The sequence below is a fragment of the Syzygium oleosum genome, unplaced genomic scaffold (assembly GCF_021117445.2).
Source record: "Syzygium oleosum isolate NSW1041296 unplaced genomic scaffold, Sole_v2.1 Sole_v2.02, whole genome shotgun sequence".
NCBI classification, from domain to species: domain Eukaryota; kingdom Viridiplantae; phylum Streptophyta; class Magnoliopsida; order Myrtales; family Myrtaceae; genus Syzygium; species Syzygium oleosum.
Window position 1 is genome coordinate 1532298 of NW_026607486.1, and position 12049 is coordinate 1544346.

A 12049-nucleotide genomic window follows, 5' to 3' on the forward strand; every position below is an offset into this window, starting at 1 on the left:
ACCACACATTCAATCTAGACAAGACAAAGAATGATTTGATCAAATGATATACTTGCCGATAGGGATACGGACTCTCTATCTACTTTCTGCTGCATTGACATCATTTTCGGGAGATAGATTTGCAAATTACTGGCCTTTTTTTTCACGAAAATAGCATAACCCACAGGGTGTATAGGCATTTTCGTTTGCACGGTTGCTATGAAATAATAGTCTGCTGGATAATGACATTGAGCTCGTCAACACCCATCCGGGTTCTCATCGATGTTCTAGAAGCGCTAGGTAGCAATTAGCTCTAAAGTTTGCTCATTTTCTCCTTCTAGTTGCCAAATAGAGTGCTTGAGGTCGATTCGGATACTAAAAAATGGCCAGCCAAGGCACTTGCATTGCGGCAAACGGCTTCACAGTTCTTTCACAGCAGAAGAGTCGTCTTGAGACACAGACATGGAAGATAAATGGTTTATGATGACAATGCGCCGACAAGATCATGTGAAATTCTTTTTTAGCTCGTAAGTTTTGAAAAGGCACATTATGCATCCACGGCAATGCAAAGTGTGGAGATTTCAAAAAAACGATAGTGATGCTCAACCAACCGAGCGGATTTGCTGCCCGTACTGAGAATTGTGCAGAAGAATGAGCTTCAGCCCACTCAGACCTTCTCCTCGTGCGGATTTCTTTGACGGGCGTGAATAGTACTTCTCTTTCAGAACGATATCGTCCAAGCACGACCAAGTCTGTCCTCTAGGAGAGCTATCTGCCCACAAGAACCTATCAGAGAAGGGATTCACCAAACTCTCACGGAATTCTTGAGCAGTCTCACATAGTAAACCCTGAAACAAGCAGCAAAGTTCGGTTAAAGTTGGACTATTTTCTAATGTTTCGATAGCTGCACATGTGCATGTTTGTGGAGTATAAGTGCGTGAGCAAGTGAGAATGAATGTGCACACACATGCATATGTGTTTGAGCGTTAGGGATGCGGGCATATGCAAGAGCAATACCTCTGCCATGGCTTTAATTTTAAGCGAGATATCGTTGCTAAGGAGGACGAGCTGTCCATTGGGGTTGGTTTTCCTATAGAAGAGTGCAGATTCAAGGATGTGGTCTTCTGTGGTTGGCGAAATGATATCCATTACACTCCCCCCGGGTGTAGCAGCATTAAAAGTCTCACTTGCATCGCCAAATATACAATGAGGAGTAGCAGGAGGTGTTGGCGCAATTGACATTCCTCCCTCTATGGACCTCTGCACGTGAATCCACCATTTCAAATTAACCATAGCACCCTCTATCCACTCTAAAGCTGAAGAGACCTCAGTCGTTCTTCTGAACAGGCTAGTGCGTCGCTTCAGACAGTCCAGCTCTCTTATGACTGATAAAGGGGAAATTGTAGCAATTTGTTAAGTTCATGGTTTCAGGACAATAAACCGAGTATTAAGAAGTTGGATACAATCTTTACCAATTCGTGGAATGACTAACTGAGTCCCTTTCAGACCCTGCAGAAGCTGCAATGACTTCCTCGACTCCTTGTTGAGAATAGAGGTAGTATCAACAACCATGATCCAATTCTTGTTCGGCTCACCATAAGATTTGTTCTGCAAAATACCCTTTTATTATTTATGTGTACTCACGGAAACTTTGGTCAATAAGATGAAAGAAAATACAGAGTTCAAAGCTAAAGAAAATTTTGTGTCAACTTACAGCAGACAAACCAGAGACTTTCCTTCCCATTGCTCGAACACCATCAACAGGAAGACCACTTTTCGTTGCACCTCCAGATGCTGTTGATTGACCTCTGGACCCAACATTCAAGGATTTAAACGCCGACCTTTCTGCTCCCTGCTTCAAGCCCAACTCTCTTCTTAGTCTTGAAGAACTTGCAGCGGCAGGTCTGGCCATTTTCTGCTCTCTGAGAACCTCAGGGGTCTGATTCTCTTTATCGGAGCAGAAAACATCCTCCTCATTGCAGGTATTGGTGATAGAAGAAAGCTTTGAAGAGGATCTTTTACATGAATCTGAGGGTCTAGCCTCTGCTACTTCCATCTTGCTTATCTTCTTCAAAGATTTAAGTAGCCGGGCTGGTGTTAAGTTCTCCTTGTCTGGGGTAAATATCTCTTCCTCCTCCCCATCTAGACCGAAAAATGGAACCCCACTCAATTGGTTTTCGTTATTTTCCTGGTTGTGTTGCTTGTTTCTAGAAGCAGTAGCAGCACTTTTAGTAATTCCTTTTCTTCTGTTTGTCTGAAGCTGCAGTACAGTACTAGGCTTCCCTCTTCTTGACCAGATGCTCGAGCATTTTGATTTTGTGCAATACTGTCTTAAAGGGGTGCTTTCTTGACCACTTTCAGACAGTCCCTCAGTAACAGATCCATATTGTGGCATCTGGTTCTCATTATTAAGATGCTGATCAGTGGTCTCCAATAGGATTTCCCTATCAGACTCAGATGACATTATTGCATCCACTACAGACTTCGCAAAGTGATGGCTCAAAGTATCCCCACCTTCTTGGTTGTCTATATGTATGATTTGATTTTGGCTTTCTTCAGGAATTTCAACTGCAGAACTGCAGCCTTTTCTAGGTCCTGCATCATCTATCAACATGGCTGTGGAGGATTTCCGCTCTTTCCTGAGGGTCCTACTCTTTCCTTCAGAAGAAAGTGATCCCGATTTATTAAAAGGTTGTTCTGCATGATCCTCTTGCCCTAACTGTTGATTTTCCATTTCTGAAAAAATCTCTGGACAGGATGAATGGGGATAAGGAGCAGAAGCATGGCTTAAGCTGTCTCCTACTTCACTGTCAATTGATAGGGTGCACTTGCTTTCTTCAAAAGCTTCAGCTACTAAACGGTTCTCCAGATCATCATGCCCTGACCTTATGCTTCCTTCGTCTGCAGACACAAATTCAGTGGCAATGCCAACTTCTGCACTCCATTTTTCTTCATTGAACTTCTGGTTGTCTTTGTCAAATAAAATTCTAAAAGGCGAAGAAGTATTCATAGGCTCAGTTTCGAGAAACTCGGCAGCCATGAAAAAATCGTCGGCCGCTTTTGAACCTAATCCTGTATCAGTTTCTTTTTCACCATAAGTTGAAGCATATAGATTCTCAGGAATTGGTAATTGTGATGGACTCTGGTTCTTCACAGGAATGTCTTCACAATCGTCGAGAGCTAGAGCTTCAACGCCTTTCGACAATGATTCGGGTGAGTGTATCCCCTTATTCTCATCATGGAAGGAGTCCTGTTCACAAACAGAATAAGTAAGAAGAACAGTCGACTTCGAGGGAAAGAACAACAGTCAGACTTCTTCGATGGATTATCAAATATTTTATGCCCTTCTCTAAAGCAAGTATCATTTCAAGCATAGATTATCACCTGATACATGTGCTCCTCATCTTCCAGGACAAATGAGCTTTTCAAGTCGTCATCGTCTTCGCATCCAATCTCCAAAGAATAGTCATCCTATCAAAAAATCAACAAAGGAAGAGAAAACGAAAGTGTGGACTACATAGAAATAATGACAAACAACTGGCGTGCATTTTTCTGAATGTCGAGAGAATGAAGCCGAAATTCACACCTCACGTTCCTCTTCTACTTCTCCTTCATCAATCATCAAGTCTTCCTCCTCTTTCTCTTCATCAGCACCCGATGCATCCAACGCCAAAACGAACGGGTTCTCAAAATCATATGCACGGCTCAGAGGTACCCAGTGCAGTCTGTACACTCTGCTCGACCCGCCAACACGCAACGTATCGCCCTCGCTCAGCTCCACAACAACTCCAGGCTCGATCTTCTTCTCGGAAACCCAAGTCCCATGCACTAAACCCGAAAAGACCATCAGAATGAACAATTCGACATCCGAGTCCGCATTTGCGCTCGCGCACTCAACTGACGGTTTGCCCTAACAGCCGAAACCCGCCGCTATCTCCCGCGGAACAAAACCTCTACATGCAGCAACCTACCTCTGGTGCCAAAAACGAAAAGAGAAAAGCAATCGATGATAATACCTGAAGACAAGTCGACGACGGAGAGCGCCCGCCGCGACGGATCCGAATGAATCTGGAGGTGAAACCTGCTGACGCTGGGGTGAGTCAACATGATGTGGCAGTCGGGGTGCCGACCGACGATCAGCACCTCGTCTCGGCCCTCCCGGCCCGCGACCTCCGCATCCGCGCGATGCCCGGCCGGTTCCGGACCGGCGAGGCCCTCCTCCGGCGGCGGCGGCGGCGGCGGAGGAGGGGGCATGTTGACGACGAAGATGTTCTTGAGGACGGCGCCGTTCTTGAGGACGGTGAACACCGGGATCCGGGGCTCGTCGCCGTCGACGATCCTCGGGTGTTCGCCGCGAATGGCCATCGTCGCCGAGGCCTCGGCAGCTCGACCGATTCCGCACTGCAGGGAAGGGAGAGAGGAGTCGCGGAGAATGGAAATGGAATATGGTGGCTGTGGCTGTGTGGGTTTGTGAAGTATCGTTGCCGAGTTTTAGAGAGAGAGAGAGAGAGAGAGAGAGAGAGAGAGAGAGAGAGAGGGGGAAAAGGTTTGATTTTTGAATCGCGGGATGCTTGGGAAAGGCGACCGTTTGGAATTTTCACTCGATTCTAACGGCTCCGGCTTCTTTCTTCCCTAATTTTTGTTGCATGTGAGAGGACTTATTAATTCCCCAAAAACCTCAAATTTTTAAGCTCAAATCTATCCACGCGTTCAAAAGTCGCCATTGGTTTTCTCAAAATTATCAACATCAGGAGATTGATGTTATTTCATTCGAAAGTGAGGGTGTTCATCAGGACTCGGGTTTTGATAATGACCCTCTCTAGCCGGCTCCGATGTTGATAATTTTGAAGGAAATAATGGCGATTTTTTGATGCGGGGGTAAATTCGGGAATAGAGTGAAAAATCGGGAATTTTTATTCAAACAAACAAAATTCAAGATAGAATTGGAATTGAACTTAAAGTTTGGATTTTTCTTTAGATAATTTGGCCTATATGATAGAGACAGACTATGGTAAGGTTGAGCACAATTTGAACCGCTGTATTTAGTGCAGTTCACAAAAGGGTCAAAATGAATTGAGATTATCTATATTTTGAGATAATTTTATCTGGTAAAGTTACATTCCGAGCAATATGCCCTTTTATGTCTTAACTAAGTTTATACAAACCGTCACACACTCGCTTCCCTCTCTTTTCCTCCTCCACCACTACCATGACACTAATGCACTCGAGCTGCCAGAATCTCAATCACGCTGCCGCCGCACGCCCATGCCACTAGTCAACCACCCTGACGTCGCCACTCAGGCTCGAGTGACCAACAGGGCCTCCGTCTCCCCTCCCCTATCCTCGTCAAGGACAAAGGAGGGGTCGTGCACATTTAGGGCGCGAATGAAAACATTTCTCTTCCCCGGCCCTATTTCTAGTTAGAAATAGAAAATTCTATTTCTCTTTCCTAGACGAGTTTCTAAACAAAAAGTAGCGTTTGATAACGACATAAAATTTATATTCCCGAAATAAAAATTCGTTTGATAACAACACAAAATTTATATTCCCGCCGGCCGACGAGCGGCGGCGACGGCGGCCGGCAACCAGCTACTAGTAGGCGGCGGTGGGCGGCAAGGGTGAGCAATAAAAAAGAGTTGTTATTTGTATTTCTATTCCAGAAATACAAAAGTAGAAAATTTTAACTTCTCATTTTTGTTCCAAATCTATTTTTGGATCAAAATTTGTCCCAGAAATAAAAAAATGAAATTTTTTTACCAAACAGATTTCTCTTCAAAACCTGTTCCCGGGAACAAAAAAATAGAAAAACATATCATTCGCGCCCTTAATTGACGATTGAGATGGAAACGGGGGCCAATTTGGAAAGAAGAATCTAAGGGGGTAAATGTAGCTAAATTTAGAGGATCCCAATTATCTTGAAATTACAAGAACTTTCTGGCGAATTGAAAGCCCAGATTACTTTCCAAAATCCAATTTAATAATTTATTTATACTTTTCATTTTCTCCTTATGATAGAGCTTCCTATTGTGGTTAGATCAATTCAATAGGCCATCTCTCGACATTGTTTTGGCTTCAAATACCTATCCTTCTTAGTTCTTCCCATTTTTTGGAAAGCTGACTTTTGATGGAAAATTGAATGGAAGAAGTATATTTCAGACACATATGACAAATGGAACTAAGACAGTTTAGTTTTAAGCCCTTTCTTAGTTCAACTTGGTTCTCTTTTCCCAAACCAAACTAGTTCAGTTCGATTCCCTTTGGCTCGTCATCGAAACCAAATTGCACGACCCATGCTCACTCACCCCTATGCACGAATTGGCCCATTGTTCCGTGTCCGATTAGATCGGCCGGTCTTCAATGTCTATGTCGAAATTATCTTCAGGCTATGCGAAGTTTAGATTAGCATATAGACCAGCTCGAAGGTACGTAGAAACTGAAAATTTGTTTTGAACATAGAAGTATATAATTAGGAGAAAAATTTTGTTTCTTTAAAACGGACCGAAGGTGCAATAGGGGGTTATAGGAGTTGACTTCGGAAGACCAAAGTAGTGTCTTTTCATCATTGGATTTACAGACGATCTATCTATATACCAACATGGTTTCCCGAGCAAACGACCTAAAAAATGATTAAGTTGAGAAGACCATGATTATCGTGTCAATCACGGAGGTCAAACCTCTCTCTATTACAAGCATAAACGTAAGGTGTGAATGCCAACGTACACAGACGTATTGATACTTGCAAGTGCAAATACGAGGTGTTGGAACTGAAGAACACAACGTACGTAGACTGTAAGATACAGTACAGAGATCGAACCAAAGCAACCTTAGAAAGCAATCTTGCGGAACTTTGTTCATTAGTCGCTGTCGCAGTTACAAAAAACAATAACAATGATAATAATCGATGAATGTGTTAGAAGTCTCTCTCTCTCTCTCTCTCTCTCTCTCTCTCTCTCTCTCTCTCTCTCTCTCTCTCTCTCTCTACCATACACAATGCCATGCAGAGGCTGTTAGCAAAGACTTATCTTGCCACCCTAAAGAGATCGCTCTTCCCTCGTCTCTCTCGATCACTCTGAACCCGCTGTTCTCGCCCTCGAACTGAAGAGGACGATGGTGTGCCCTGATTCTCAGTAGGAGCTTCGCTTGTATCATGCACTTGGAGCTCAGCTTCATCCCCGCGAAACCGTGAGTCTCCATCCTCCCCTTCCACGTCTCCATCCTCTCGTACCGCGTGCAGCTCCCGTCATCCTTCTCGTAGTTCAACCGGGCCTTGATCTCCTTGCCGAGGTGGTTCTTCTCTATGCTCAGCCGCTCCGAGCTTTCCAACGGAAGGCAGTCGTCTAGAGAGTCGAACATCGCCGCGAAGTAGTGCAGGGACTCCATGAATCTCGAGAGGAAGCTCCGAGGGCTTCGGTTACCCTCTTGCTCCACAAGCATCACGATCGACGGCTTGAGTGAATGTACCGACTTGAGAGTCTCTGAGATCTTTGCGAAATTGCTCAGCATGTTTAAGTGGAAAACTAGGTTTACCGCGACGGTCTCTTGTTTCTTTTTCCTTAGGTTTACGAGCTTTGATCCTCGTAACAGGCCTTGAAACTCAAAGACTATGTTCTTGAAACCCTTTGAGAAGCTGACTAGCCTGCCCTCGGTTTCTTGGAGCTCTTCGGGGCTCCTCCCAAAGCCGGTGATCCGTAAGGAGATTTTATTCCCACTCGTCGCCTTTTCGGATAAAGATTGGATGAGAGAAGGCCACTGGAAGCCATACGATACGTCGAAATCGACGACGTGCAGAGCACGGTGGTTAACTTGTTCCTCTCTCTCGAAGGCCTCAAGAATGGCCTGGTTGGCCGTGAAATGCGCGAACTGGTAGTACGGTGAGACCCGGTAGAGGTAGGTGAATGCGACAAACTCCTCTTCACAGGTCGGTCTCTTCATGATCATGTCGTGGAATGGGGACTTCCGGGTCAAAAGCCTGGCGGCGAGCCCATCGGCGAAGTAGGCCACGACCCGCTGCACTGAGTCGCCGGTCAGCGACACGGTCTGGTACAGCTCCGCAAGGTTGTCGAGGGCCAAGCCGGCGTTGTTCTCGTCAACTGCGGTGGCCACGATGAGCAACAGGTGGATCAAGTGGAGCCCCTTGCCATCTTCTTGATGTGGGTTCATCTGCTTCGATCTCTTGTGCTCGGTACTGAGCATTTCCTCTCTCATCTGGAGGAGCTTGAAGATCTTGCCCTCGCGTCCTTCAAACGCATCGGAAGAATTCAAGATAATACCGCTATCATCCCTAGACATCGATCTCTTCCTCTTCCTCAACCTGGCCTCATCACCATAACCTGACGAAACAATGGCCAGGCTCAGGTTCAAGAGCTCGTCTTGATCTTCTCTTTCTTCCATTGGTTGAGAGTTTCAAAGAGAGAGAGAGAGAGAGAGAGAGAGAGAGAGAGAGAGAGAGAATCAATGTAGTAGGTGAGAGGAACAAGAACACACAAGACCCTTTTATGGAAGTGTGGAAGGGGCACATGACTTTGAATTTCAGGGTGTCATTTTATGTTCCCATGGGAGCGAGAAGCCAATTCAAGAGATAGAGAGAGAGAGCGAGAGAGAGAGAGAGAGAGAGAGAGAGAGTTGTATTCTTTCTTTATTCCTGCTCCAATGACATCGCGAGATTAGAATGGCATCTTTTTATTTTTCTTGCTAATTCTAAACTATGGGTAGGGTGTTCTCAGGTGAAGAGACATTTTGATAGCTATGATACTTAGGGAGAAAAGAAGAATAAATCCGGGGCATATATCTATGGTGAGGACAAGGATGGGGGATTTCTGGGGATGGCGGTCCATTGGTAGTTGAGGAGGATGAGAAGATGCCATACGCAGTCGACAAAAAGCAGCGGGAAAAAAGGGGAATCCTAACCCTACCGTCCACTTCGATGACTCGACGTTTCTTCTAGATGCTTGAACAAATCTCTCTCTCTCTCTCTACTTTGCTGTTTTCAAATCCTAGCCAACGCTAGCTGTTGAAATTTGCCTTTTTTCACCGTGCTTTGAAAGTTAGTTTGGAGCTCTCCAAATCCTTCCTCTCTTGGTTAGTATAATTTTTTGGTATTGGATCGCATATACCCTACACCAAGTATCTAATTGTGAGTAAACAGTAGTATTCGACGGCTTATGTTGTGAAACGATGGAACTGCTTGATGTACAGTTTCCGAAGCTGTTGAATTAAAGAAAAATTATCCGATCGGTCTTGTATCTATTGTGGGGATTGTCATTCGGTCCTAAATCTTTTCGATTTTGCCAATTTGATCCTAAACTTTTTACGCGAAATCTCAGTTTAGCTACCTCGGCGATTTCTGTCGAAAATCTACCGGAAAGATTACATTAAAATTTCCCGCCAAAGATGGATGAGGGTCCAATGACCCTAAGGGATCTTGAACGTGCGACCCCTCATTGGATTGTACCATGCCCACACGACATTTTAGGAAAATTAAGGTCACATGCGTACATAAACCGAGCCTAGATGTATCATATACGATTCCACATCGTTAATCATCACCTTAATATTAACCCGTAACGACGTTGTACGCCGGTTTCGATCGAACCTGTCGTGGACAAAATCATGGGTTAGGAGTTCAATTACCTAGAAGCATATTCGAAACCTTGTAAATGTTCCCAATGCATGCAAACTATACTCTACATAGTCTCATCGTGGCTATAATCAAATGGGTGAAGGAAACGATGATCTTTAACTTTAAAGACCTCCTCTATATCCACTTCAAATATGCTAACAATCATGTAATAACAACAAAAGAAAAAATCAAGAACTCATGTGTCCTTGATGCCGCTTCTTGTTTCGGGCATGTCCTTTGAATAAAACAAGAACAAAGAGTGGATCATGTCTTGACTCGAGATTAAGAATTTAAAGCCACTAATTAAGGAGGGTCAAGGAGGAAACTTCCTCGCATTGAGAAGGCCGTTTGAACGATTCCAAAGTGGGGGGTGTGTGCATTGTTTCCTTCTTCCCTCTTTTCTTTTCTTCTCAACCTTAGAAAGTCGCACAACAAGATGGGGGCAAGCGTCGGGAGATTGACTTTTTCAAAGGTTTCTTGGTGGAGGACATGCGTGTAGTTTTATGACGTCACTAATTACGATGTTTGGCCCCTTGCTCGATTGATTTTGGTTGTGCTGTTGCCCAAGAAAAACATTTTTGATTATGTCGACGCAACGTTGCTACATTAATTTGGAGGGGGAAAGGGTGGTTGATACGAGCTTCGAAGGTTGACATATGGCGTGCTTAGGTTCCCCTATGCAACCACCATTACCAACACCCTAGACACGTGAATTTCCGAAAGAGCATATACATCGAACATGCTTGGGGATATTGCCAAAATCGATATGTCCGGAACGTTTTCTTCAACCACGCCAATTCATCTCCCTGGTCCGGTCAAAGACAGATGTTCCGTTCTCACAAGGAAAATAAGTATTCGACGGTCGTGTGATATGAGTCCCGACCATACGAAAGAAAAAGTGAGAATGCAATTGTTTTTGAGGAACTTTGGTGATATTATTTTGTTGCTAATACGGTAGTGGTGAATAGTTCTTGGCCCTTCCGCTGGTCTAATCCGCCAATAAACATTCGGAACTTGGTAATATTCTTTCGTGTTAGATCAACCTGGAAATTGAAGCCTACTTCCTCGATTTCCCCTTCTGGCCACACAACACAATGCATCTCGTCCTTTTCCTTTTGGCAAAGAGATCACACATCGTGGTACTGTGGCCGTGCAAATACGTACGTGAACCACATACTTCTGTTAAGTCATATTTGCATGTATGCGATGTCTGCAATTTGTAACCGGCCAATTAAAAGGCGTGATCGGAGGGAATTTCTCGCCCAAGGACGATAGATAGCCCGCGTCGGCAAATTTCGCTTTCTCATTCGACGATGCCGATTTTTCGAAAGTCCGCCGGAAGATATGTGTGCCTTTGCGAGTACTAGATAAATGTACATTGTCGAATTGCAAATACTAAGCGAACCTACGTGAAATAAGATTCCCAAGTCGGACAAAACCCGCATCTAACGATCCCTTCTGCAGATGAAAACAGTTCCCGACGTACACGTAGATTTCGACATAACCGTATAATTTCATTAGAAAGTATTGAGCCCTCTTTGTACACATATAGGAAAACAGATGAAACGGATACATAGTCCACAACTTTGGGTTAATTTAATGTAAAGAAGTCTCCAAGTCAAGCATCATCCTAACTGCCCGATCCTCGGATCTGCTACCTCGTCTTTTTGCATCCCCCCGTTTTCCTCCTCTCCCTCTATTGTTTTCTTACCTTTTCCTTTTATAATTATCTCAAAGAAGATTGATCCCTATTCTCAATTCATTAGATTCGCGAGCAATTTTCCGAGCCTTGGAAAGACAAGTTCGATCCTTATCTCCATAACGAAAGCACGAATAGAAAATGCGGAGAAAGTTCTTGGAGACCGATTCAAACGCTAGGAGACGAGGAGGCTTATTGTAATATCAAAAGGTGCGCAGGACAAGTCTTGAACAAACTTCTAAAAGGGTCGTGAAGATGCTTCCTCGCGACAAGAGTCCAAAGGCTTACGTCTACGGAGGCTGAGATCGCAATGGGGGATGCCGATTTGGATTTTGCCATGTCCTTGTCCTGCCTATTTCTTCTCCTTTCTTTATCTCTTTCTTCTTGTGTTTGGACATGGGGTTTTGAATATTAGTTTCCAGGAAGGAGGTGCGCACAGTTTTTGGTACAAAGCAGGAAGGTTCGATTCCTCCGCACACGCCCTTGAATTGGGGGGTGCAAATAATGCTGAAAAGCGCAAGTGGGTCGTCGATTCTGTTTTCTTCGTTTCATAGCTCGATCCGTGATCTTGAATGGGGGGGGGGGGGGGGAGTAAAAAATAGAAAAAGACGTCGCTTTCTCAACCTAAGACCTTTGTCCTAATCAAAAGCGACGGCAGATTCACCACCCCTTTGTAAGATACCACTCCGGCCGCGTCATCCTGCCGTCTGCAATCGGTCACCCTCGACTCTTATTTGGGAATCCTAAAGGAT

At 44.5% G+C, this 12049-nt stretch overlaps 2 protein-coding genes across 2 annotated transcripts; both read right to left on the bottom strand.

The window, feature by feature from the left end:
* Nucleotides 1–114: 114 nt before the first annotated feature.
* Nucleotides 115–4446, bottom strand: LOC115686757 (FHA domain-containing protein PS1). Its single transcript, XM_030612152.2, has 7 exons — nucleotides 3996–4446; nucleotides 3566–3807; nucleotides 3364–3450; nucleotides 1694–3229; nucleotides 1452–1587; nucleotides 997–1364; nucleotides 115–827 (listed from the first exon to the last, which is right to left on the bottom strand). The coding sequence occupies exons 1-7, from the start codon at nucleotides 4342–4344 to the stop codon at nucleotides 582–584; spliced, it is 2964 nt and encodes a 987-aa protein (XP_030468012.2). The 5' UTR covers nucleotides 4345–4446; the 3' UTR covers nucleotides 115–581.
* A 2357-nt stretch (nucleotides 4447–6803) lies between these two features.
* LOC115686759 (GRAS family protein RAM1-like) lies at nucleotides 6804–8415 on the bottom strand. The gene has a single exon (XM_030612154.2). It carries the CDS (start codon nucleotides 8368–8370, stop codon nucleotides 6958–6960), a length of 1413 nt encoding a protein of 470 aa, XP_030468014.1. The 5' UTR covers nucleotides 8371–8415; the 3' UTR covers nucleotides 6804–6957.
* Between the last annotated feature and the right edge of the window lie 3634 nt (nucleotides 8416–12049).

Bases quoted from the DNA above. Each gene is read 5' to 3' on its own strand.
- LOC115686757 (XM_030612152.2), bottom strand. From the start codon at position 4,344: ATGGCCATTCGCGGCGAACACCCGAGGATCGTCGACGGCGACGAGCCC. The intron at 3,808-3,995 runs GTATTATCATCG...TTTCGGGTTTAG, and splicing joins CGTCGTCGACTTGTCTTCAG to TGCATGGGACTTGGGTTTCC. The intron at 828-996 runs GTATTGCTCTTG...TGCTTGTTTCAG, and splicing joins AAATTAAAGCCATGGCAGAG to GGTTTACTATGTGAGACTGC.
- LOC115686759 (XM_030612154.2), bottom strand. From the start codon at position 8,370: ATGGAAGAAAGAGAAGATCAAGACGAGCTCTTGAACCTGAGCCTGGCC.